The following is a 27,872-nucleotide window of genomic DNA, read 5'->3' on the forward strand; positions in this document are numbered from 1 at the left end:
TAATTAGCTTCCAGTGAATATTCCTCAGTCACTGCAGTAACCTCCCTGCACGGTTCTGGTAAGTGACATTCTGAATTGATCTGCAAGATTTATTTACAAGGTGGATCTCAATTTATTTTCTTTCTTAGCCTGTGTATTGTGAAAGATTTTTCTATTTTCAGAAACAGTTAAGACTTGTAGTGAAATACCTGTATTGAGGGGAGATGTAGATACTGAGTCTGGGGGCTACTTTATAAAGAATTTTTTTGACAAGTGACAAGGCTTAGATTGATGTAGCTTCCACAGTAGCGTACAGTAATCTGCTTCATCATCCCCTTGAACTTAACAGTACTTAGATTTTCATTTTATAAGATGCTAGTCAGTCTTTTTTCCAGCCATATTCACATCCATGAAAATTGGTGTGACTAAGAACTTTTAATACCTTAACAGTAAAACATCTTTTAATACCTTAACAGTAAGACAGCTTTATATATGTTATGAAAAGTGAGATTAGTTCTTCTGAGTTAAGTGTACTGAATAGATTTCTGTTTGATTTACAAGGTTTTCCTTGCCAGAGATTCCCTAGGCTTAAGTGCAGTATAGCTTTCACATCATATTTTTATGCTGTTTTTACCAGGGTTAAATTTACTACAACAGCTCTCTACTCCTCAGCAGTATCAGTTTCTCACAGCAGCCTATGGATCTTTTGCCTGCATCAGGGTATGAATATTTTACTCGTGTTTTTCAGATGCTTCCCACATCTGTCACTGTTGCTTTCGTGGTTATGAAGTTGATCCGTCTTGAGCAATTAATGATGGAGATACCTAATTGCTGCTAAACCATGAATACAAACTAGTCCCCACTGATACTTCAGTTGTTTAAAAGTTTCTTTACAATAGGCTTCGAAGTAGTAATTCTGTGTATTTTTGAGTGCTGTACAGAAGTGGATAATAAAAAAGCCACAATCATAGATGTTTGTTGTGTCTTTCTGCTGAGGGTTCAGTAGGAGACCTTTTGCATTGAATATAAGACACTAAGTTTCAATAATTCAAAGCACACAAAAAAACCCCATGGATGGAGTCTATTAATGACTAGAAACATGGCTGTCACAGAACTGGTGTAACGATTGTTTTGGGTGGTTTGGGGTTCATGGACTTCAGGCGACTCCTAGATACAGACTGCAGAGACAGCAAGGGTAGTCAACAATCCTAAATGTAATTAAAAGAAATAAATACTCAACGTAAAAAAGATGCCATTTTTGTGTATTAGTCTGAAAAGTCCCATATTTGTGCATCAGAAATGCATTGTGCTATGTGCAGTGTTCTGTAAAAGACGACAATGTGGAAGATCTTACTTGCCTGTGAAGTCGTGCTACAGAAGCAGCATTCTTCATTTTCTGAATTATGCATTTCTAAATATCATTGATACTACTGAGAGTGGCTGTGTCTAGTCTATAGAATGAAAATGAAATTCAGGATATTGTAGCTTATATTGGCAAGCTAATGCTGCATACAGATCAGGTTAAAAAGTCACCCTTTGAACTAATTAGTTAAATGAAGAAAACCAGCATTTGCATGTGAATATAACTTTTTCAAGATCACTTACCTGTTCAAAGGGCTGTTAACAGCATGTTTTTTCTAAAAGGTGACAAGCTGCTTGGATCTGCAGATCTGGGGACATTTGCATTTACTTTAGGCTCCAGTATTTCTTAAAGCACTGCCGCTAGTCTTTCATAGAGCCTCTCCTTAATAAAAGGAATGGAAATGTCTAAGAAGTACTTGTTTCAGACTTTGCTTTTACTTCAGGTGTGCAGATACTTGGTGAAGCTAGGGGATGATCCTGTTACCTAATTAATTCACATTTAATGGATTATTGGGAAGCTTTAACTAGCCTGAACAAACTTTATTTTGCGTGCCTTTTGATGTCCTAAGGTATCTATTACCTGGTTGGTACAATTAGATGGTTTTGCTGTGTTTCACACTGGCGTGGGATTAGTGATAGCATAAACTTGGTTTTAATTTACTGTAATGGGTTGGGGCAGATCCCCTCCCCACCACAGACTTAGCAGACTAAGTCTTTGTAACAGTTGTGGGGATGTTGGCTGGTATTTTCTTCATAAACTCTCTGCACAGCTTTTTTTCTGGCCCCTGATGCACTTAGCACATCTGTGTGCTTCATTCTGAGCTGTATCATAGCAACAGGGAACCCATTGTTACAAGCTTTGATTCCATGTCATGCATAACCAGTCTGTCGTTGCTGTACTCGAGATAGCTGTAGTCTTCCTGTTCCAGCAGTAGCAGAGAAGACGGCAAGAGAAGTATGTAATGGGGAAAATGGGAGTTCTCTCTTCTTAGCTCACTTGCTTTCCTTGTCCCAGGAATTGTTTTCCCAGTTTATCCTAGATAGCAGAGGTTTAAGTAAGTGTCTTCGAAAACATGATTCCTGTTCTCTTAAGAAGTAATTTCACCTTTTACTACCAAAACAAAGTTTATCTGTGGGACAGAGTGTGTTTGTGTATTGCTCTACAAAACACATAGGTTCTGTCTGCAGGAAAGCTCCCATCATTTAGCCACAGCAGCACAGAGAGGACAGGCCCTTCAAAAGCCAATACTTCCATAAAATACAATCTTTGTTTTACTTGTATAGCACTTCAGAAAATGGAGTAGTTCTGCCTTACCAGTAGCCACTTTAACCACTGACATAGCTGCCTAATAATTGAAAAATGCTTCTTTAGAGTAACAACAGAAGCAGCAGGCAAAGTGAAATGCAGCATCTGGCAAAACAATCTCTGGGGTTTGGGGGGGAGTGGGGGAAAGCTTAAACCTCCTGTTAATTTACTATGAATGACAGATAGGGGTTTCTAAAAGTATTGTTATCTATAATACTTTGAAACACCTTTTTAAAATGTTTATCCAAAGCACCTCATATGCTCTGACTTTTATTTAAAAAATAAAATTAAAAAAATTAAAAAATTAAGACTTCAACAAGCTAAACCAGAATTCCATTGTGAGCTTTCAACAATTTTTAGTTCTTCAGCCCAGATCCTTTTCATCCAACTTAGATTACAATTTTTAGCTAAAAGTGATCTTTTTTTAGAAGTGTCAAGTTTCCTGCTCTGGGATACTTCAGAGATCCTCTGTTCTGGCTAATCTCTGTTAACATGATGTCTCTAAGCTCTGTGTTTGGCCTCCTCACTGCAAAACAAAAGGGCAGTCCTGTTTCGTGCAGCAATCTGCTGTCACATTTGTTCTAATCCATATATGTGAAGTTAAGACCAATATTTTTAATGCATAACCACATTCTTGCTGTTGGTTTTATTTCAGTAATGCTGCTAATTCGCACCTGTCTAGCATGGAGCTATGTGGTACCAATACTGGTTTATAGCATCAATTCAAGTGAGTATTGCAAGGAGTAAAGCATTTTCAAACCAAGAAGTTAAGCTGACAATTTTGTTGTCTTGGCAATGATCAACAAATAGTATTACCAACAGTTAATTATTTCAGATAGGATTGATCAATCCTGACACTTAAATACAGCAAAATATAAGGTTTGTTCTTCTCCCAGCTGTAGTTCACATTTCGCTCTGTATTTGTATGATAAATGCATGCTACTTGTTTCATCCTTGGCAGTGTCTTGCTTTTATTTTACCTTGATTATAGATTCTTATGTGTTTTTTTTCCCCCATTTTGACTTCTTTTTCCCTATTTACTATCAAAACTCTTCTTACCTGTTGAGTCTTGATGTATTTGCTTACTACAGCAGGTGGCTCAAAGTAACGTATACACGATCAGCCCACACGTTGTTAATCTTGCATTTGATTTTTATGCATTGAGAAACCAAACTTCAGAGACTACCCTTACAGATCTTAGTGAAAGGCCATTAGTTGCTGCAAGTGTCATCATAAAATGTTTCTGCATTATCTAGTTCAGGTAGTTCTGTTAGAGCAAGGAAACACAAATAGAAAGCAAGCAACCAAAAAAAAACACACCAAGGCAGATTCCAAAACAAATCAAGGAGGCAAAAACCAAGCAAATGTGTATTTCTTGGGTGCCTCTGTGAGCTTTACATATGCAGCTTAAACTGCTCAGTACTTCTCATTTAGTGTACATGTGTGGCTTGAGTCTCTTAAAACTTACCTGAGAGTGTTATGTAGGAAAGCCATAGTCATATTTTTAGATAATTCTGAACAAAGTGATTGCCAGTTATATCATCTCATGAAATTCCTGTGAAATCGTTCCAGAATCCCTGTAATTCTCGGTTCTTCTGTCTTGATTACTGGTGAGGAAGGGGGCCATGACGTAACTGTTAGTGTGAACTTTGGCCACACTTCTGCTACCCTTTCAGTTTGAGTCTCTATCTTCACATGCATTCAATTCTCCTTACTCTGGAGTTTCTCTTTCACAACAGAGTTTATGGTACAAGACAGACCAGTTATTCCCAGGGCAAACAGCTTATACACCTGGGGCTTCACATGCTGCTGCCAAAAAGACTAAATTTGTTCAATACCTTAGTTTTGGGTTACTCCACAATCTCACTCCTGCTCACAAGGAACTACAAGACCATGAAATGGCATTCAATGTGCCTCATTACTGAAAGCTATTGAAGTTCTGAAGTTTCTTACACAAAGGCAAGTAAATAGAAATTTGGGGGTTCTAGGTTGTTCTTTCATTGTGGAGTGGTTACCAGTGGAGTCCCCCTGTGAGTTGCACTTTAGGCTTAATGAGAAAGATGTAGTTAAGCAAGAAGGTTTACTGATGCGACAATTTTTTTGAGTAGTGTGTATGAGAGGTGTGTGAGAAGTCCCAGAGCAACAAAACATTAGGGGAGAATACTCCACATTACCTCTACACTCAGGAACGTTTTGCTCTTTTCTACACTGCTGCCATAGGTCACTCTCTGAAACAAGATGTTGGGATAGATGCATGTTAGGTTGTATCTGATAGTGCTGCCTTTCCTTTCACTACATTGCTGTGTTTCAGTTGGGGTCTTATCTTTATCTAAAACAAAGGATGCAAGTTCTGCTTGCATCCATAAGAGAAATACATCTATAGCTACAATGCAGACTTTTCATGTAACCTGCATCTTCTAAGGTTAGCAGGAGGGCTTTTTGTCTTGACAGTTTCCACCTGAATGGCTTCTTTAATTTAAATTCCACAGCTTTAGTTCTTCATTCATTGTGGTTCATGAGGCAACTTGGAAGTAATATAATTGAATACAACAGGAAGACATCTATGCTTAACCTTGCTGGCCATCAGTAGTCACTATTCATAATGACTATAAATGCCTTCATAATGAAAGATAATCACTATGAAAATGTCATTGCATTTAATTAATTATGGATATTTTGATGGTAATGAGGTAATCATTATGAGCTTTCAGGTTTTGCATCACCAACTCAGCATATTTTAGAAAAAAGAGAAGTGGCACCCAGCAACCTTAGCATGGAAGCACAAGATGCATATGAACATGTCATAAGCTTCTTCAGGCCAGTGAGTATGTGTCACTTCATCACTGCAGCATTGTTTTCTTTTCTGTCTTCTCTCTCTTCTGCCTCACTTCCAGTTCACCTTCCCAGCCCTTATATCAAAGTATTTAAAACTCTGAATCTCATACCCTAAAACCTACTGGATCTCTTCAAAATATATCAAAGGGGCATTTACCAATACCAATCATAAATTTGCTTCCACTGCATTATTACCCTCCTATGGAATCATTAAGGCTGAAAAAGACCTTTGAGATTGAGTACAACAATAACCCAACACCAATCATTATCCACACCACATCCACACACATCTTGAACACCTCCAAGGACAGCAACTCTACTGCCTCCATGGGCAGCCTGTTCCTCATCCTCAACAGCAGTGTTTGCTCTGCATGCACAAAAGTGTGGATGTTTTCTTGGGCTTTCTTATTGTTGTTAATATATTTATAAAAACATTTTCTGTTATCCTTCATGGCTGTGGCCAGGTTGAGTTGTAGCCAAGCTTTTGCCTTTCTGGTATTCTCTTGTATGACCTAAATAGATCCCTGTAAGACATCTTGAGTTGTATGCCCCTCTTTCCAAAGGGAGTAAATTCTACCTATTTTCATCTGAGCCCCTGCAAGAGCTCCCTCTTCAGCCAGGCCAGTCATCTTCCCTTCCAGTTTCTCTTGTTTACTGCCCATGCTGTGTGCATTGGTATAGATGCCCTTGAGCTGGCCTATCAGTTTCATCCCTGACATGGGCATGCCACCCCTAGGTGAGCTTGGATTTTATCCCCTTCCTCCTTCAAACTTAAAAGATCTATCAGCTTTGCCAACTCACATGTGAGAATCCTTTACCCCTTTTGGGACAGCTGAACTCTCCCTTTCCCCAGTAGTCTTCTTGGTGCCTCAAGCTCCCATGATCAGAGAAACCAAAATTCAGCATGTGGCATGAGCCCCTGAGCCACATGTTCATCCTCTTCCTTTCAGTGTCCAGTGCAGTCTTCCCTGCCACTGAAGGTACTGAAAAAACTACCACCTGTGCTCCTGATACTGCAACCAGTCACTCCAGGGCCTTCAGGTCCTTTTTAATTGTTTTTGAATGTGTGTACTCAACCTCATGGATTCCAACCTGTATGATCAGTAATGGATAACCATCAGAGGGACCAACCAGACTAGGGAGTTTCCTAGTAACATCTCTGACCAGGGCCTCAGGGAGGCAGCAGATTTCCCTGTGGGATGGATCTGACTAGCATATGGAGCCCGCTGTTGCCCTCAGAAATGTTACTTGCAACAATTATTCTCCTTTTTTTTTTTCTAATACAAGTAGTTCTAGTGCTTGGGGCTGGCTGAGTCACCCCAGGAAAAAAAATTCAAATAGGCCTTCATCTACTTCCTCTACAGCCTGGGTCTCCAGTTCCAGAGCCCCATACCCGTTGTGTAAGGGCAACTGGGAAGGCAAGAGAGGCCAGGAGGACATTCGGCTGCGTCACCAAGCAGGGACCTCCCTTACACATTTGAGCCTTTCTCACAGATGATCTCATGATTGTCAATAAATCTGTTACTAAATAGCACATTTTAGAACTTGGTTAAATATTTTGTTCAATAATTAGATTGCATATCTTGGAGACTTGTTGCCATCAGCTGATTTTTAGTTGCTTGTAGGAACATGCAATTAGTGCTAATGAGAGAGCTGGGTAGTTGCATCCAGCTCTGGAGCCCTTAACACAGGAAGGACATGGGCCTGATGGATGTGGTCCAGAAGAGGTGAGCAAGAGGCTGGAACACCTTTCCTACAAGGACAGGATCAGGGAGCTGAGATTGTTCAACCTGGAGAAGCAAAAGCTCTGTGGAAACCTAATAGCAGCCTTCCTATACATGAAAGCCTACAACGAGGCTGTAGAGGGCCTGTTTACAGAGGCTTGCAGTGACAGGATGAGGGGCACTGGCTTGAAGTTAGAGAAGAGTAGATTTAGATTGGATGTTAGGAGCAAGTTCTTTACCATGAGTATGGTGGAACACTGCAACAGATTGCCCAGGGAGGTGGTTGGGGCCCCATCCCTGGAGATATTCGAGGTCACGCTCAATAAGGCTCTGAGCAACCTGATAGGCTCATTGCAGGGGGATTAGACTAGACAACCTTTGGAGGTCTCTTGCAAACCAGACCAGTCTGTGGCTGTCTAAGAATTTGTGCTGGACCCCAAAAAAAATAAAAATTCTTACATGTATGCTTTCTGAATGGAGCATTTTCAATTAAAAAAAGGAAATGTTAGCTTGCTTTCCCCACTTGCTTTGCAAGCCTAAGTACAAGGAAGTGGCACAATGGTGTTTGGATTTGCTTTTGCAAAGGTTTCTTACTGAAAGCAAGTTACTGAAGAATTTATATTACATGATTTTAACTTTTCTGTTAGGCTGATCAGTTTTGGGGCAAGAACACGAATAAAAGTCAATTACACTCTTTTCTGTCAGACTTACCCTATCAAAACATACTAAGGAGAAAAAATGCTAACTTCCTCTACTTAAGCATTGCTCTAGAATAAAGACCTTACATATTTTTCTCTCCTTTTCTTTTTTCTTTTAGCGTGCCGTCACAAAGATGAACAGATCTTAATTCCTTGTCATGTGGGAGAGGACCTCAACACTAATGAATGCTTGGAAAATAAATGTTGTCCTGCCAAAACCAGCCTTGAACTGCAATGTTACATGCCATTTAAAGACAGTAAGTGTAGTTCTGTAGATAACTTGTAGTAGAAACAATGAACAAGTGTGTGACAGAAAAAAGAAGTCGTCACATACATTAGTACAAAGAATAGAGTGGAAGCTTTATTCATGGAAAGGGAGGGGGGTTAATCCAAAGTAACAGTGACTGTGCTGTGAAGGAACTGAGGTGAAGTGGTTATGCAATAGCTACTTGAATGCTTCTGGATGCATAACATGTCCAAAGAAAATACAAACACTGCCCTGGAAGCGTGTGCTGTTTGCCTTCTAGCAATCTGTTGACAAAATAAAAGGACTTAGCAGATATTGGACTCATGACACTTGTGTTTCTGTGAGATGGTTACAGGCTACACACTTCAATAGTCCTTATTTGGGAATTTTGGCTTAGGAAGAAAGTGAAGCTTTAAGAGAATGCTGCAAAAGTTATGAACAGAAATAATTACATAACATTCATTTGAATGAACCTGTCCCCATCCTTAAAGAAGATTCTGAAAGATTTTGATTTTTACTTTTTTTTGCTTTCATGGCCTGAGCTCATTCAAACCCCATTTCTTTCTGAAGCTAACCAAACACTTGGGCTATTCAAACTCAGCTCAAATCTGAGACTTGATCTTTCTCATCTGAGCCTGTTTCTAACACCTACTTTTCCCCATCATTCTGCTGGCTGAGATTCAAGCATGTCTGTCTTAGAGGCTAATCTTTGTCATCTATACCTCAACGTACATCTCAGAATGATTCATGGCTAATGCAAAATTCTGCTCACTCTGCAGATGTGCAACTGGCATTTCGACTGATTTTGCTTGTGGCAGGAGGACTTTTTATTTTGGGGTGTCTGCCATTCTGTTGTGCCTGTTTGCAGAGAAGGTAAGCATTAGAGCGTAACCGGACCAAATTTATGATGTGCTGCTTCCAAAGATAGAAAATATGGAGAATTGACATGTTTGTAGTCAGTGAGGGAAGAAAAGACTTGGAAAAAGGCAAGAAACTACTGTGCAAAGATGAAAAATGGGACCTTCTATTTTGAAGCTACATAAAACAGTCAATTTAGCTTAAAGAAAGTCAGTTTGTTTATGCCCCACTGCTCTGTCTAAAGACCCAGTTACAAAGGACATGGACTTAGTCTTCTCTTGCTTGGGAAATTGCATGCAAAATATGAAGGCACATTGCCTGCAAGTTAGAAGAGAAATCTGCACAATAAAGCCCTGAATGGGGCTTGAGCAGTGGTGAGCTTGTTTTCAGCTGTGTTGGAAGTGGGTCTTGGTTTTGGGCTTATAAAATGAAATATCTAAGACCATACCTTTATCCCCTTGATCCTCCAGTTATCTTCACCCACTTTCTGTCCCTGCTCCCCACCAAAGGCCAGCATATCCATATGTGTTAAATGAACTTGGTTTCCATTGTTCTTTCATTCTTCATTGCTAGTGGTGAGGGAAAAATAAAGGTGGCAACCAGACTTAAAAGCAAATCACACTCTTGGGCAAGATGTGGCACTGCACACAGCTCACAGTGTTCAACCCAGAAGAGGCTTTTGCAGTGCAGTGTCCCCAGTGCAAAGAAAACCCAGAAAAGCAAAGGAAAGTTATGAGCAAAAGTCAGTTTCACTGTTTAACCTAGGTTTAAACAGAAACAACTTAGAAAACTTCTGATCAATTGTCTTAGCTTTCAAAAATCACAGGGTGAAGGGAGACAAAAATGGTTCTTTTATCACTGCCTTCAAAAGGCACTTCTGCAAGAGAGTGATGTTGCATATGGGAAATGATTGACTGCTTCAGAGGAAATGATGTGCAAGCAGGAATTAATTGTTTTAATGATAATAGAGAAGAAATGAATGAGGAAAAGCAGTTTGTAAAGAACAAGTAAAAACGTGTAGGATAGATATAGAGTTGCACAATAAGATACAAAAGGAAAGAGCAAAGTTCTAGGTCTGAATAAAGTAAGAAAGATGGGCAGGAAGTTTGCTTGGGAGAAAAGTGGAGTGGTTATCTGTAGTGCTTCTAGTATGTGGGGAGTGGGGGGGTTGTAATGTGTAGGGCATATTACAGCCTGTGAGTGCTGTGCAAGTAGTTTAGCATTTGATATTGTGAAGAGTTTTGGTATGTGTACGTGTTCTTGTGATAATGGGAAAGGTTAAGCTCCACAACTTCAAAAGTCATTAAACTAAGATTGAATGTATTGACATAACTGTGCTTTATTTTTCTGAGGTGGGAATTCATATAAGGTGGTTAATGCTAGATTAATATCACAGATTTGTCTTTTCTGTGAAGATATTTTTTCCCCAAGTGATAAATTTCTCCTTTCCTAAGATACTAGCAGTTTGTATGGGATCATATATATACACATACACAGACTCCACTAATGTGGCGGCTTAGCAGATGGCTATTTGCTGTGGAATTCCACATTTAGACAAAACCTGCTGTGAAAATCTCCACATTACATCTTACACTGTGCTCAACAGCTGATGTTCAGCATACAGATAGCTGCACTGAGTCATCAGTGACTCTGAAACAGGAGGCAAAGAATTAACATGAAATTATCATAAATTTTCTGGAAAATGAATTAATATGTGTTCGTTTGAAGAGAATTCACATTAATGTTTAAATGATCGGTTTGGGTTTTTTCATAGCCACTGAAACTAGGAATATTGCTGTTCTGCTATGACTTGGGCTTTGCTTTGTTTTTTAATGCAGTGATTAACCAGATGCTAAATGCATTTAGTTTCCAGCATCATATATTTGAATCATAGAATCAGAGAAACAATAAGGTTGGAAAAGACCTCAAAGATCATCAAGTTCAACCTGTCACCCAAGACCTCATGACTACTAAAACATGGCTTCAAGTGCCACATCCAATCCCTTTTTGAACATCTCCAGGGATGGTGACTCCGCCACCTCCCTGGGCAGCGCATTCCAATGGCTAACAACTCCCTCTGTGAAGACCTTTCTTCTCACCTCGAGCCTACACTTCCCCTGGTGCAGTTTGAGACTGTGTCCTCTTCTTCTGGTGCTGGTTGCCTGGGAGAAGAGACCAACCTCCTCCTGGCTACAACCTCCCTTCAGGTAGTTGTAGAGAGCAAGAAGGTCTCCCCTGAGCCTCTTCTTATCCAGGCTAAACAATCCCAGCTACCTCAGCCTCTCCTCATAGGGCTTGTGCTTGAGGCCTCTCACCAGCCTAATGAGTTCTAGGAAAGGAGCAATCCTGTAACACAGTAACTAGTTTTGCCAGGTTTAGACATGGTTGATAGAGGATATGGCTTTGAAAAGCATTCATTTAGCAAGCCTCAAACTTTCTTTCTGGATGAAAATTGTTTTCAACTTTGTGTGGTCATTTTGGAGTGTCCTACATACAGTGCCAAAACTGTACTGCAAGGGGCATGTACAAAAGCAAAATTGTTCTCTAAAGCTATAAAAAAAATATACAAGGGCTTGTGCTGATGGAATTTGGATAATTGATCTGTTCCACTGTGACTCTTCTAGAGCAAATTTCGACGTTTCCCATAGGAGTCTGTATTTACCTTTTTACCTCAGTAAAAAAAAAAAAAGGAAGAAAAGAAAGAAAAAAAAAAAAAAAGGGAGGGGGCAAAAAGAGGGAGACATTACACCTGGATGACTGGCCTTGGAATGCTTTTGTAGGCACTTTTACTATGTAAGTAGGGTTGGCTGTTTGTCAAGAGATACCCAGGACTAGGACAGCAGAGGTAATTCCATAATGTAGCCAGTCTAAGAATACAAAGGAGCGTGGAATTCCTGGAAAACTGATAAAGGGAGACAAGTACTCCTCCCCTTGCCACACTTGGTCAGTGCTAGCAATTTCCCAAGTCAGTGAGGCTTTGTTACTTCTACATCCCCACTCATGAACTTTGCATTTGCTTCCTTCCAATGGTATTTTTCATGCTGGAACCATAATCTACAGGTACCTGTCCCCTGGTTATTACCAGTTTCTCTTGTGTGCTATCAACAGAGTTTCTTTTCTCTTGACCTGTGTTCCCTGGTGCTTTTGTTATGTCTATAACTGTGCTATGCTACCTTACTCCTCTCTGTTTTTTTCAGTCATCTTTAACAGCCACACACAATGATGTTAAGACACTAAAGGTTAGGAAAACGCAGGTGTAATTAACTAGTACTCTATTGAGTATTGCCTTGAATATTGTTGTATTGAATAATAATATTAGATTGCATATATTGTGTAGATTGAAAAAGTAGAGTTCAGAATTATAAAAGGCTTTATTTTGTTCTGATGAATTCCTAGTATGGCTCTTGGAAGCAGGTCATAAAATACAATTGACTAGTTACTGGGGATCTTTCTGGTCATGATTGCATTATATGAATCAGAAGGTGAGTTGAAATTAATGAATTGATGAAAGCTTACTGAAATACTTTTCCTAGCCTTTATCTTTCTATGTTCTAGTCATGAATCTTGTGATGGCCCCTGAAATCAATGGTAGCTTTGGGGTTTTTTCCACTAGATATAGGATTTCATGGGTAAAGTCTCAGTGATCTTCTCTCAGTTCCCTTTTTTTGGAATTCAACCAGCTTCATTTGCTTTTAATATGTTGCAGCCGATGTGCTAATCCTTTACGAAAAGCCAACAACAAAGTGAAGCAAATTGTGTTGAAGAAAAGAGCACATAATGAAGACATCTATATCCCTTTATTGGAGTGACTTAAGGATTCTGAGGACCAGAAGAACAAAAGAAAGGTTAAGTAACCTTGGAGTATTCTTCCATTCTTTCAGTTTAGGATTGGTATCTTCTCTCCATTCTATATAGAATGTTAAACATAGGCAGTACTAAATGCCTGTTGCTTTCCAGTCTAATAGACTTAGTCAAAACACAGTGTTCATCAGGCATGACCTTCAGATTCTGTTGTGGGAGAAGTAATGAATCTGCCAGAATTTGATTGCTGTACTGGGATGCTAAATGAGAGCAGAGCAAGCCATGGACTATAATACAGTCCTAAATTTAAGTCCTCTGCCATTTCAGTGTTCCTTGTCCCATGTGTGTTGTGTAGAAAAGTGGAAAAGCAAAGTAAGGTTTTGATGTTTTCAGGAGATGCAGATCCATTTACAGGTATTGGGAAATCTGTCCTTCTGTATGCATGGAGGTGTTTTACAGCTGACATGTTTACATAGCTTCACATTTTGGTGTTCTTCCTCAATGCTGAGGAGCAGTTGACTGCTGAAATAAATGTAATCTAAGGGTGAAATGCTATTCACTCCACGTAAGCATGTGAAACTATAGCCTAGTAAAAGTGACAATGAAATAAAAAAGTGTCAATGAGGTCATTAGACAATAAAGAAATATTTCAGGGAGAGTACTGATTTGGCAAAAATCTAAAGATGTCCCTAAATCTAATTGTACTGATGGTTAGGGTTTGTTGTTGTTTTTTTCTTTAGTGTAGAGGATCATCCACCTCATCTTGAAGACCTCAAGCTGAAGGACGTGAGGATTACTTGCATATGGTCTAGAAAATTAGAAGTGGGGGTTTTTTAGTACAAGAGTAATACAATATTGTCAGCTTCTGATAATGCTGTTGATTTTGCAATAGAAGGTCCTCATTTCATGTTTCCTATGCTCATTCCATATTTTCTGTATAGAAATTCTAATAACAATGAGAGGTAAAACTGCTCATGGCAACCCTTCAATAATAAAGCCAGTTTTCTCTTGCTAATCCTGCATCCCTGTGGAGGGATATAAAGATACCAGTTAGCTGTCCATCACAATTTAGAGGTCAGTCTCAGTTTATCATCTGGATTAAGAGGAAAGTGCTGTCATTCATTAAACTGGTAGTTCATTAAACTTAAACTTATTCTAAGTATTGGATGGCACCATATCTACTGAGGAGAATGGCTTAATATCTTACCAAGCTGCAGAGGATGTGGGAAATCTGTTGTTGTGGTGGTAAGGTTCTCTCTGGCATTATTCCTTCTATGGTATATCACTGCACCACAGAACTTTCTTTGGATGACCTGTCTCCCAGGGTAGATGGTTTCATAATGCAGTTACTTTCCATTTCCCTGTAGTGTAACAAAAAATAAAAGAAACAAACATGAATTTAGGGGCACTGCCACAGCTGAAACGTGTATGTGACAAACCATATACATCCTCATGGCTGATGGTGGTTTTGGAGAGAGAGGGGCTTTCATTTGGTGCTTCGTGGTTATGATTTGAAGGGTAATAAATTCCTTCTGTTTCAATGTCATTGACAGCCCAGCTGCTTTCAACATCACATAACATTCTGACAAAGGGACTCACACTGATAAAACAATTCTATTTAACAGCAAGCAAATGATGCATCTGCAGGAACTGCATCTGGCCGCACCAGAACAAGATCCACATGAGCAAAATACATGCACTGTAAGGGGCGAGATAAAAAGACACAGCAAGATTAGTATTTCCCCTGGTGGGACAGTAGTCAAGAGCAAAGTGCATGGATTTGGGCCCTGTCCTTTTTCCATGTAACAGCTTAATTGTAAAGATGTTCTAAAAAGCTGTTAAGTTTTGCTTTTCAGTTGAAGAAGATACAAGCTCTGATTTTAAATGTTTATTTCTATAGTAGCATGACAGTTCCTTGAATCAATAGCTGTCAAGCATGGGTATTGCATAAATAACTTTTATCTCTGCCTTGTGTGGTTGGTTTTATATTCTTAAACCAAATTTCAGTATGGGGTGACCCCAGATCTAACTGGAACATGTGTTTTCTACAGTGCCTAAAGTGCTGGTATCTTTTGTACAAAGCTGCCTGTTGCTGAGACAAACCCAGTTTTCTTTTGTTCTTTCTGTCCCTTGAATTGATCTCGATTAGGGCTCAAGTCAGCTAGAAGGCGACACAAGCACTCTTACAGGGCTCTTTTGTAGCTAGCAAAAGAAGCTGCTTAGTGCTGGGTGCGGCTCCCAAGTCTGCAGAGCCAACCTTCCAGGCCCAGGGAGAGACACCCTCAGTACTAAAATCTGGGACCACAAGATGGTGCTGCAGGAAAACGTTTTTTCCCTCGGTGATTTGGATTTCTAGAGAACTTTATTGATTTCCAGCTTATACAATGTGGTTCATCAAGTCACAAAAAAGGCAGATAGTGTACAATAGAGCAATGGTCACTCAGTAAAAAAAGACAACATAATACAGCATATGATGACAAGGCTTTAGAAGACTTACAAGATATACAGACTGTTGCTTGCGGCTTTAGATCTGCTTTCTCTCCTATTGAACAAATAGAGTGAAACAAAAGAGCTCTCAGTGGAACATCCCTCTTTATCCTCACAAAGATTAAATAAATACAAGGCTAAACAACCCGCTGCAAAGCACAACAGCCGTGTCCAAGAGTGGATGCTACCAGCCTAGAGGCAGGAGCTATGATGGGCCTTCAACAGTAGCACAGCTCTTTCACATCACCCAGAGCCTGTATCATGTTTAATGGCAAAGGGTTTGTCTCACTTTCTGTTTCCCCTGAAACCTAACCCACACCTTCAATCACATTCTGTAAGAAGAAGAGAAAGAGTTGAGATGATTTTTGGAAAGCTTTAAAGCAATATAAGACGACTGCATTACACCGCAGGCAGTTGTGGCAATATCTGGTACCTCTCTCCATCTGACCTTTAGAAAGCTTTCAAAGTCATGAGAATTAAAATTAAAAAATAAATACAATAGAATGAAACCCAAGCTTCTCAGAGTCATAGTGAGAGAACAGATTCAAACTGTAAAGCTCAAAGATCCAAAACCAAATACAAATTTGTATTTAAGCAAAATCCCTGTGACTTAGGAACTTGTCTCATATTTTTCAAGGCTTGAGGTTCAGTTCTGAAGCCTATCTTACCCAGCTGAGATTCATGTAGATTCATGTAGTGCAGATACATAGGAGGCAAATGTACTTTGTTGCTCAACAAATATTTTCCCAGCTTGTCTCCATGTAAGGGATGCAATTTTGAAATGTTATGGTTCTTCTGATCCTTTGCCAACCTAGTCTTGGATGCACAGGTACAATGAAGTACAAAGGTCTCCCTGGAAAAAGTGGTTTGTGTTCTCCTATAGGGTACCAGTGGAGGAACCGGCTCTGTCCAACTCAGTTTTGCTTCTGATCTTTATGCTCCAAAATGTTTTTGTTCTCACAAAATACTGGGGGAGGGGGGTAAGAAATTCTGCCAGATGAAAGTGAAAAACCATTCACAGCTGTACTATTCTAGCCTTCTAAGTTTCATTGTACTCCTGCCAAGTCCCTTCACAAGAGGCATGTTTCTTACTGCATTGTTTCCTTGCAGGATCTACTATCTTACATATATCTCCAATCCAAATCTTTGACCATATGCATGTGTTCTATTCTGTGTATGGGCAAGTAGAATAGAGCTTCACGCTGCAACAGATGTTTCTCTGTAATATCAACCACCATCACTGTCCAGGTAGGTTTGGTGGTCAGCTGACATTCAGGCCCTGTGGGAAGGGTGATGGCAATTCTACAAAGAACTGCCCTCTGAAGGGGAGCATGGCTACAGATGTTTCAGGCATGCTGCATCTCATCTCCCTGACTTTCACCTCTGTGAAGCTAAAGCTTTTCAATATTCCACCTAACTGTAGATCACTGGCTCAGCTGAAGTGAAATAATTAAAACTCCTTCCTTTACAGAAGGAGTTTTCTGATACATCTGCTTGCCCTGCCATTTAGCACTGCACACGTGCCCATTTAGCACTGCACACGTGCCCAGGCTCCTGTTAAGGTTTTTACTGACTCTCTAAGCTTTTACCATTTTCTTATTCAAGATACCTGATCTAGCCCTAACATTCATGGACTAAATGTGAGATGGAGGAACTAAGGCAACAAAAAGGGCAGGTAATCCTGTGCTTAGGAGTTACTACACAGGCGGGAGATGTGAGGAGATAATGCATACATAAAATAGTCTTGCATGCACTTCCTAACAGGAAATCCTTGCTTCAGTTAAATGCTCCAGGTAAGTATCAGCATTATTGAAAAGCAAGTTCTTTAGTTAAACTTGGCCTTCTAGGTTGCAGTAGCTAAACATTTAAGAATTGTGACTGGCTCTGTGATGCATCTTTTCCCATCACGTTCAAGGAAAGGGAGGAAAAAAATTCATTCCCATTCCTAATTTTGAGTTCATTGTTGCTGATATCTCAGTTTTTATTTCTTGGATACCGAACTGCTAACTTTAAAGAATGATGGAGTTCAGTTTGAAGGAGGAGGAGCCCTTTGGGACAGCTATCAGAAGCAAGGAAACCTGAGAGCCTGGGGAAAACCTGTTATTGGGATAGTGTTGACCAGGCATTTTGATGACACAGTAGGTGACCAAGATCTAGTTTTGAATAGTGAATAAGCATGGCAAATTACTGTTACGGTCTTGCTCACTCATAGCAGTCCTAGAATGCTATAAAATTACTATAGTTAAACCATGAAAAATCTGGAGTTGGGGCACATCAACTAAAGACCAGGCTGTACAAGCTGGAAAGCAAGAGAAGGGAGATCATGGGAAAAATAACCTTGTGAAACATGACGTGGAACATTTTACCAGAAGGCAGCAGACTCTTATTCTCATTTGGCTTTTGAAGTTTATTTTAGTTAGTGTGGTCACATGCCTGTAATGGCAATAAGCATTTATTTTTGTGAGTGGGTTTGTTTGTTCTTATTAATAAGCTTGTGTGTGTGTGTGTTTAAAAAAGCATAACTACAATTAATTAGAACTCACCAGTGCAGCTAGCTTGGAAACAAAAGGTTAACAGAAAATTCTATTTTACTGGTTAAAGATGCTACTATTGCAGCATTTGCTCAAATGGTTGTTTTACACATGCAGTGGCATCATCCAGTTTAAATCCTGCTGTGTTTCTTTGCCAACAACTGCTAGTGAACATTTGCCCACCTTCCCTGCTGCTGAGTAGTATCAGGATTAGATGCAGGGAGGCGAGCAGGCTTACAACTTCATCTGTTGGCACCACAGGAATGCAGGAGCAGAACAGCATGGCAATAGGAAAAACTTTCAAAATCATCAATTTAAGGTCTTACCTCAAAATGGCTATTTCCTGGCTGGGAGGAAGGGTATCTTTCCTCAAATATACAAGGAAAAAGAAAAAAAAAATCAGGAAGAAAATCTTTCTCAAATAAAGACATAATGGGCATTTATTTATGATCCAACCTAGCAGGCAGGTGGACATCTGCAAAACTGTACTGGGAAGCAGATTTTGACATGGGAGAAGTGCCTGTCAAGAAAACACTGGTCTATCTGGCTCTGTTGGAAATAAAAATTTAGGGAGCTTTAGTACATCTTGGACTTTTTTAAGATGATGGATAGCTTGCAGCAACAGGCATTTTCCTCCCCTCACCAAAGGAAGCCACTTTCCCCTCAGTACTTAGCAAAAGTCTCTTTGAATGACATGATTATAGAGAATCATATTCTGAGCAAAGAGACTGGTAGAGACAGACAACTGGGATTGCTGAGCATCTGTGTTAGCTTTTGCCTGCACTTAAGAGCAGCTGAAATCTACTTGCTGAATTCCATTTGTAACCTGCAAAATTAGGTGCCTGTATCTGACCTTCTCAACCACTTGTCTATGCTTATGGGGCAGAGGAGAGGCGATGTAATGTGCCAAAGGGCCTAAAGACACACAAAGGAAAAGGTGGCATTACTCTTTCCAGAGTTCCTATGCTGGAAGTTTTGGGTGCACTGGCTAGGTCCAAACTTGTTGCTGCAATGGATGAGCTGAGCTGCACCAACTTTCCCAGCAGAGCTTTCTTAGCTGACTGGCACTGGACAATTGAGTTACAAAAGGGTGGGCAGCAAGCAGCTATTGCTTTTTAACTCTAAATGTAGCATTAATATTTCCTCATCATTTTTTCAAGTAGCTGAGTAGAGTTAAACAGAGGAATAATCTGTCTTCCATCGCATCTTTTCTCATTGTTTGTCCTCTGTAAACATATGGCAGGCATCTCCATGATTAACTTTGAATTTGAGTCCCCTGTGATTTGGCTGACGCTAGTGATGCCTGTTTTTCATAGTTACTGTAGTATTTCACCTTCCATGATTACACCGTGCTCAGCTATGGCACCAAACAATCAGCTTAAATTGCATGTTGGCAACTACAAAGTAATTGAGATTTTTTTTTTTTTTTCAGATTAAAATAGATTGTGACAAACTCAGATGACAGCTCCAAAGCAGCTGTTACGGTCTGCAGTTAGTGGTGTGCACTGAAGTGCTCTTGACCACATATTTATGCAAGGAACCTAATAGCTCCAAATTAGCTATTATGATCTATGAATTAAGTAATATATACTGTTAAGAATGCAAAGATAAACCCAAAGGAGTTGTTGTGATCTACTGTAGCAATGTTCATGTTCTTCAACCAACTTTTTTCTTAGAATAATTGCTGTTCTGTTTGCTTAATGCTGTTAATAAGAAACACACAGCCAGTACTGAATGACATGCTCAGAATTTGCAAAGTCTGCACAAAATACTGTAGTCGGTTTAAAATATCATCTGTAGATCATCTTGACAGGTTTGAGTTGTTACAGCATGAATCTCACATTTATGCAATTATTTGGAACAGCAGCAAGAGGCATAACAAGTGACTGAATTTTCCTTCTTTTGTGGTCATCTTTACCAGCCAGAGCATTGTTTGCTTTACAGGGATCTCCACGTGGGCTGACGTTCAGGGCAGGAAGTTCAGGTCCTAGCACTAATTGTATGAGTAGAATAATGACTCTAACACTTACCTGTTCCAGCTATTTTGCTGTTTCAGGACTACTTCTAGTGATAAGGCTGATCTGGAGCTACCAGTCCATTGAGTTTGTGGTCTTTTTGATCACATGTCCCTGTGAGTCAAATATTTTTGAGCATGTACCCTTACTCTACTCTACTAATATGTACCATATAAAATATACACAAAGATAGTACTTGAAAAATGATGCAATAAAGATGGAATAAGCACTGGTTAAAATTCTTTTAGAATTTTTTGATGGTATGAAAAATACTTGCTTCCTTCTAATGTGTCCCCTTGAGGGCATACACTCCACTTATGAGACCCCTGCTTTAGTGTGGTACAAGAACAGACCTCACTCCCTTCCTTCTTTAAATATAATCTTCTGTGTTTTAATGCTCTTTACATTACTCAGTTTTCCCCACACAGACATCCTAAACATACAGGAAATGATAACCAATGAGACAGGTATATGGGTTTTTCTTTTCTGTCCACCCTTCACCTTGTAATGGCAAACCTGTTACAGATATGGCAAGTTATTGACTACTATGAAAATGAAGAGTAGAACATAATTATTCTTAGGATGTGATGTGATTGAACTGCTTTAGAAAACCCCTATAAACTGTAATAAAATTTGGGTTTGCTTATCATTACAGGTTAGGAAGGTATTCTCTAGTCCTGCCCTGACATTATATATGCCATCAGTTGCAGAGTCCTGTCATTTGCTCCTCTGCTTCTTTATTTGAAGAAAAATGTGCTCATGCTTTCCAGTGACTGGAAATGACACTTGACTGAACCAGGTAGCACACTGGAAGGCATCATGCATCCCTCCAACCAATGCTTTTCACATCCACATTTAGCTCTTATTTGTCTCCTAGTGCATGAACTAGATCATCCACACATTAGCCTCCTCCTGGCTGTCACCTTCCTGAGCTCTGTGACTCCAGTTAAATAAAAGTACTCAGGCACTTAAGAGACCAGTGGTTTATGTCACAGGCTAAAGTGAAAAGAGCTAGAGCTTTCTCTGCAGCCAAGCCTCCCAAAGTTGTAAAGCTGCTCAAACCTGTTTTACTCATACTTACTTCTGCTGAGCAAGGGGAGAATTCTGCCAATCTGAGTAGGGAAGCCTCAGAGAAAAGAATAATTATTTCTTGATTCATTCAGACAACCAGCTGAAAAGGGTTTTGTCTCCTTTCAGATTTGATTGTCTTCTTACAAAAGCTGTGGACTTGTTGACAGCAGTGTAGGCAAACCTACGATTAATGCATTTCTTTGGGTTTGTGATAGCCTCCTCCTTCTATTCTAGTCATGGTTTGATGTATTGGAAGAATACAGTTTGAAACTGACCGATGCTTTGGAGGATAAGAAACCACATACCAGATCCAGAAAAGTCCAGTATTGAATTAAGGTTTTATGGAATTCTGTGGGAGTTCTGGATACTATGTATAGTCTTAGGTTGCTTAATCATTTTTGCATTCTGTTTTAATATACCATCCTTTGGGGGTTCTATATTAATCCTTGATACTTTGTCTTTGAAAGCATGTTGATTATGTAAAAGTCTTCTTGAAAGAAGAGATTTTTAAGAAGTATCTTGTAGGAGGAGATTAAGATTGCTGCATGGAAAACACTTGCCACTAGCCCTTTACCTTTTAGTGGCTGATCCAGGTGAAGATGATGAACCTGATGATTAGGCCACCACACCTCAGTGAAAAGGAAGTAAAGAGTGAGATGAGAGAGCAGAAATGTTATGGATTGTCTGAAGCTGGGAAGGAAGACAAGTATCCTGCGTTCACACAGCCCCACGACACTGCTCCAGTCAGCACTTTCATTTTGAAGCTCGCATGATGGCAGCAGATTCAACTGAACCCATGGCAACAAGTGTCATTGATGGCGAAGAGGTAAAAAAGAGATTGATCTAGGTAGTTGATAGCAATATGTTCTTTTGTATCTCCTGAAGTTTGAACAGCAGTGGATATAGCAGAGCTGATGAAGAGAGAAAATAGAGATGTTTAATCTACTCGGTGATTAGCCTGTGAGAAGAAGAGTAAACTGCATGAGCTTCTTTTGCCTTGTTTAGCCATATACTTCCCTACAGTCTCTTTGTTCTTTGTGGTGTAGCTTGTTACTTGTTTTATCCCCTTCACCATTTTGCAAGGAGGGAAGGGCAACCTGGTTAATGATAGCTAGTATGTGTGGCTGGGCTCCTTGACAGAGCAAGTTAACAGTGGGAAGAAAATTAACCCTTGGTGGGAAGAATGAGAGAACCTCCTCTTGCTGGAAGTTATAGCCAGGGAAGAGGTATACTGGGGAAAGAAGAGGACGGGTTGTTGTGGTGATGGCTTACATGCAGAGTGGATTTCTGGGAGCAGAAACTTCTTGGCTCACTTGTGTGGAAAGGTGGAGTATTAGGTCTATGTTTCAGATAGGTAAAAGAAGAGTGTATCTGGAGCACAGTGAGCAGATCTGAAGGTGCTTAAAGTCTTGCTCTTGGCTCCCTTGTGTCAGTTAGTGAGCTCTATGGTGTAACTCAAACCGATTTGTGACTACAGCAAACAGGAATTGGGAAAGTCAGCTCTTATTTATTGCCTGTGATTCAGAATTTTTTACCATTTGCATAAGTGGCCTTCCAAGATATCTATGTGATACTTTCTGGATTATGACATGTAATTCTGAGATAAAAATCAATTAAAAGGAAATATGAGAAGGTATGATAGGGGAAGGAAAGAAGTAATTGCGTTCCCATCGTAATACAAGCAAAACCAGTAGACTGTGAATAAAGGTTTGTGAATACCTATTTCTGCTGTTAGTCATTGCCATTGGTCCCTTTGTTTAAAAAGACAGGGCCTGGACTCTGAGGTTGCGACAGTCTGTGTTCAAAACATGCAAACAGCTTGACCAGTACCATTTGGAGGTATTAATTCTGCAACAACATATGTCATTCATCTAATGGTAATTGGTTTTGTAAAGACTATTTTTACATATGATTTCACAGGAAAAAAAATTTAAAATTTAAAAGAAAAAATAGACCATCAAAGTTGTTGCAATTAGGGTTTGGCTCTGGATCCAAAATATTTATGAATTGATGCTGATGTAAATTTCTTAGGAAACATTCATTCACAAGTTTGATTGCTTTAAAAAAAAATGCCATTTACTGAAGAAATAAGTTATGAAAGAATCAAATTTCATACAAGGAGCCCTGGAAAACAAGCCTACAAATGACAAAACACACTATTTGGAGCCCAGATGGCTGCATAAAATAAATAGCCATTTCCTCAGTGGAAGCATAGGCAATTTGGCTGTGTGAAGCTACAATTCCAGCAGAGATCCCTGAAACAGATGTGAATATTGCTTGTGCATGAAAACTTTAGTAAAAAGCAAGATGCTCAGGTACCATGAATGTAATGACTGACAACCTCAGATTTCTTTGTCTGTAGGAGAGAGATGTGCTTAAAACCCTAAGATGACTGCTGTAGAGCCTGGAACATAAATGCACACGTTATAATGAGCTAACACATGTGACTGCCTAAGATGCTGGGGACATTTTACTAATTTTTCTTTAGCTGTAGCTGGTAGCCCAGTGAAATATTTTTAAAACAAGAAGAAAAATTGAAGCTGAACTGAAATACCAATAGAAATATATAGATAAATATAAAGGTATGTCTTTATGTAGAGAAGAAAGAATGCATGAATCACTTTTTCTTTATGTCAGGTAACCTTAAAAACTGTCCTGTGTCTATGTTTATCAAGAGTATGTGATTTGCCTGATTAGAGGCAAGCCCTACTTGTCTTTTCCTCAGATGGTTATACTCTTGACTCATGTGGTACAGAGCAGCAGACACTTGAGTGTGCTTACTGACATCAAGATACCCTTAGTAATCTCCCACATCGAACTAAGTTAACTTATAAAAAGGAAAAAGATAAAATACTTAAGTGTGAGAGGACCTTGATACTTGAAAGAGATTAACAGACTATGTAAAACATTGCAGGAGATCTGATAAACATGTGGCAGAGAGCTACTGCTGTCTCTGCTGGACAATGTTGGAACTACTTAGCTTGAAACCGTATTCTTGAGTGTGTTGACTACCCTCCCTCTGAACAAGCAGTAGATATATGCTCTCTTGATAAAGGTTCTGGGATCTCACCCCAGCCTTTATAACCTGATTCTGAGTCATCTTGTTGCTCGGCTTAGTGACAACTTCTGAAAGGGTACTGCTTATTGCAACAGTATAAAGCCTCTGTCTTCTAAGGCTTAGTGTTTCTTTATTAGAGCCAGGGAACAAGAGTAGAGCATCATAATTAAGACTCCTAAATCATTCACTTGGCTGATCTCCTTCAGAATAGCTCTGTCTCTGCTACATTTTCCCCATCTGCAATAACAGACATATGCCTGTGCAGGAAACTGATATCTTCAGCTAAAAGTCTAGTACCAAATACACATTTTTTAAAAAAGAAAGCATCAGAAATCTTTCCAAAAAGAAATAGCTTTGCTCTATGCTAAATTGCAGAATCTCTGCTGTCATATGATACTGCTTCTCTAAACACACCTAAGTCAGCTGGCTCAACAAGCTAAACACCACACATCCCAGTATTAATTTCAGCAATCTTGACACCTCTGTACCATAGTGTTACACTTCTTAACTCAGCTGTCAGCATGCAGTAAATGTAATGGTACTGTCAGCCCACACAGACTAAGGCTTAGTATCACAAGGAGAGAGTTTTCTATGCTCACTCTGAGAAATTCCATTTTTATATGCTTTCCATATTCACAATAACAATGGACTGTTTGCCACCCAGTTAATGTCTAGTGCTAATATTGTAATAAACATTTATTTGCTGAATCTTCCTCTCTAAAGAATCACTTTCTTTGCTATAGAACCAAAAAAGTGTCTGAAGTCATTCTTTCAGTTTCAGAGGAAACACACATCTACTGGAAACTCTTACATCTGGGACACCTGTTAGCCTGACCAATGAGACAATAAAATCAGACTCAAATTGCTTTATTCAGTAAAGATAAGTAGATAAAATCACAGAAAATAAAGTCACAGTAAAGTAAATTCTTGCTCCATTCACAGCTGTTAGTTTAATGGAATTGCCTTTCTCATGAAAAGCACAGCTGCTCCAGCCCTGCCTGCAGTATGGTGCATGGGCTGGGAGGGGACTCTGGTGCTCCAGCAACACTTGTCCTAAGCAGCCAGGGCTGCCTTTAAAAATCACTCCAATTAGAGCAAACATCTAGAACTAGAGCAAGCTACTGAGTATTTTGACCAAATCATACTGGTGCCCATTTGGTTGGAAGCTCATCTGGGAGCTTGATTTATAAATTGCTCAGCATGTTTGCTGGCAGACCACTGTCCATCAGGCTGTAGCAGATCTTGTGCAGCTTCTTCCATTCTGCCTCTTAATACCATCAATACATTTCCTTGTTGCAAGTGCGCATTTGTCCTCACGAACTGGCAGAACTTTGCAAACCACACTGTTAGCCTTGGTGCAGAAGAGTTATTGGCATCTTGTGTTTGCGGATATTGGGGCCCACACCTTTTCAGGTTCAATTAGCTGTGTGTAGAAATGCAGTGTTAGACATGGATTCAATTTGTGAGTCTGCTCAGTAGTTAAACCTATAGTGCTTTTTTCCTCTACTTTACTCCATCATCTGTCAGACACACAATAGTACTCTAAGCCTTAGTCTGCCATTTCTAAATGAGAATAATAAACCCCCTTATCTCACAGGAAAATGGTGAAAATAAGTCAGTTGGTGTATTGGAAATGGTCTGATACTGCACTGGCAAGCACAGAAACAATGCTGCTTTTAGAACTTGGTCTAAACAGTATGTAAAAAACCAAGGCTCTAGACCAGTAATGAACAGTGACAGAAGGAGAAATTATTGAATCGTTGCTCATTTAGTGAATGTGATTCCTGCTGTGCACTGGATGAAATTTGCCCTGTGGGGAAAATAGAAAGAACAGGATAATTCTTACAAAAACAAGAATGACTTATGCTTGCTGAGACAAGCTTCAGTTTAGCATTTCCTCCCTTTTGAGTGGTAAGTGTGGCCATCCAAAGACGTTTCAGAAAATACTGTGTGGGTGTTTGATTTGGGTGGTTTTCCAGCATTTGAAAAGAGAACTTAATTTGTAGCAGTTCTGTCCTGATGCATTGTTCTAGTATCTACTGGAGGTAACAGTTGATTGAAAGTGCTGAAATGCATAAATCCACAGATATCTCCTTCACTTCAGCTAAGAGAAGCTGCTTAGATGGTATTCTATCACCTTCTGCACAGGGAGATGTTGTGGAGAAATACGAGCTTTGTCACAAACAAATGGAGCTTCTAACATGGTGGGAGAGGGAACCAATACTGAAAGTCATAGTACTTGGGCAAGCAGTCAAAAGTATCCTCAGAGTAACAGAACCACAGAATATATTTGATTGGAAGAGACCTTCAAGGTCATCTAATTCAACTTGCAACCCAGCACTGCAGGGTCAATGCACCATTTAAGAACCTCCAGGGATGGTGATTCCAACACTGCCCTGGGCAGACTATTTAATGTTTGTTCTTTCTCGCTTTTAGCTTGGTCCAATCAAGGAATGAAACTGAAAGACTTAGTCCACCTTAGATGAATAAACTGGTTTGTGAAAAACAGGATGGATTTTAACTTTCTAAATGCCAATGGATTTTCATGGGGATGGCATGAAATAGCCTTCTCTTAGTTCTCAAACCTTTTCCTAAATGTGTTTTCTGAGATGGATTCATTTGGGTTTTTAATGTTGAAGAAGCAGTTGCTAGAATTTTATGACACAGATAAAATATCTTATTTTCCTTTATATCATCCTTGAAAAATGCAGAAATGCTTTGGGTGGTTTTCTCCACGATGCCCACTGTGAAAACTTCACCCCAAATAGTTATAATAGAGATAAATTGTAAACAATTGAACACAGGAACTTCTAATGAGAGGTGTCAAGAAATATTAATAATAGACATTACTTCAGCCATGCCTGTAATAATGCATGATAGGATATTTAAGGTAAATAGATGCAAGTGCAAAGTGAGGCAAATGTATGTATTCATCTCTTACATTTTAATGGGACTAATTAATGAGGCTGGCATGCTTTTGAAAATGCTTTAATTTATTCTTTGATTAAAAAGTAGGAGTCTCATTAGTACAAAAATATCCTTTCTGAGTTATACTTCTGGAGTGTATAAAACAGATCAGTGCTGATATAAACTGGGAATTTCAAAATTATTGTTTACATTGCATACTATTTCTGCATCATTCATTGTGGATTCACATCATAATTAGTTTGCTCTGTTTTCCCTGCAGTGAGCTTGACTTGAAATGGGAAAGTCTCCTGGCTTTAACTGTTGCACCTGGTTGCTTTTTTACTTTCAGACATTGACCGTAAGGCATTTATTATTTTTATCTATTTATTTCTATGAGAAGGAGAGAGGAGGGAAAAAAAAAATCTGCTTCTGTATTTGATTTATCAAATGACTTCTTTTCAGTTTGGGCCAGTTTTATGTGAGGTGACCTTTGCATTTGTGGAATGGTGTTTTGATTATAAAACGCTGCTTTGGCTAGCTCAGAACTGTGGGCACATACCTTAATTTACATTATTCCCCTGCAGACCTCATTTGGGGGAAAAGGATCTAGTGCAGCCATTCCTCTTTAATGCCAGGTTCTGTAATTAGTATCTGCCTTCTATTTTCTCACTATTTGGATAAAATATTTATTGATATTAAATACTTGGGGGGGGGATACTGTTCCCACTGCAGATATGCATGGTGTGACATCATTCATGGAAGTAACAGGGTATGGCTCCAGAAGGAGAAATGTAGATGCACCTTTGGATAAATGCATGATTCTGATATTTCTGTGCCTTACTTTGGTGGATAAAATTCTCCCTAGGCTAGAGGGTTTATGAGGTCTTTACATTACTAAAACATCCTTGAGCTAAAGCTAAAATCCTGCCAGCTTTCAAGAATTCCATCTAGATAGAAAAGAATTTGAATGTGTTGCCTTGCCAGGGAATAGTC

General features: G+C 39.4%; 1 protein-coding gene across 1 annotated transcript; it reads left to right on the forward strand.

Moving 5' to 3' along the window:
• The first annotated feature begins 2,414 nt into the window (after positions 1-2,414).
• FMR1NB (FMR1 neighbor) lies at positions 2,415-12,818 on the forward strand. Its single transcript, XM_054169797.1, has 6 exons — positions 2,415-2,436; positions 3,303-3,374; positions 5,359-5,472; positions 8,024-8,161; positions 8,931-9,024; positions 12,716-12,818. Exons 1-6 carry the CDS (start codon positions 2,415-2,417, stop codon positions 12,816-12,818), a joined length of 543 nt encoding a protein of 180 aa, XP_054025772.1.
• Positions 12,819-27,872: the final 15,054 nt, after the last annotated feature.

The sequence above is a fragment of the Dryobates pubescens genome, chromosome 18 (genome assembly GCF_014839835.1).
Source record: "Dryobates pubescens isolate bDryPub1 chromosome 18, bDryPub1.pri, whole genome shotgun sequence".
NCBI classification, from domain to species: Eukaryota; Metazoa; Chordata; class Aves; order Piciformes; family Picidae; genus Dryobates; species Dryobates pubescens.

Coding starts and splice junctions, on each gene's coding strand:
- FMR1NB (XM_054169797.1), top strand. CDS start 2,415: ATGATTCCTGTTCTCTTAAGAA. Junction 3,375..5,358: donor GGTTTATAGCATCAATTCAA/GTGAGTATTGCA, acceptor ATGAGCTTTCAG/GTTTTGCATCACCAACTCAG. Junction 8,162..8,930: donor TTACATGCCATTTAAAGACA/GTAAGTGTAGTT, acceptor CTCACTCTGCAG/ATGTGCAACTGGCATTTCGA.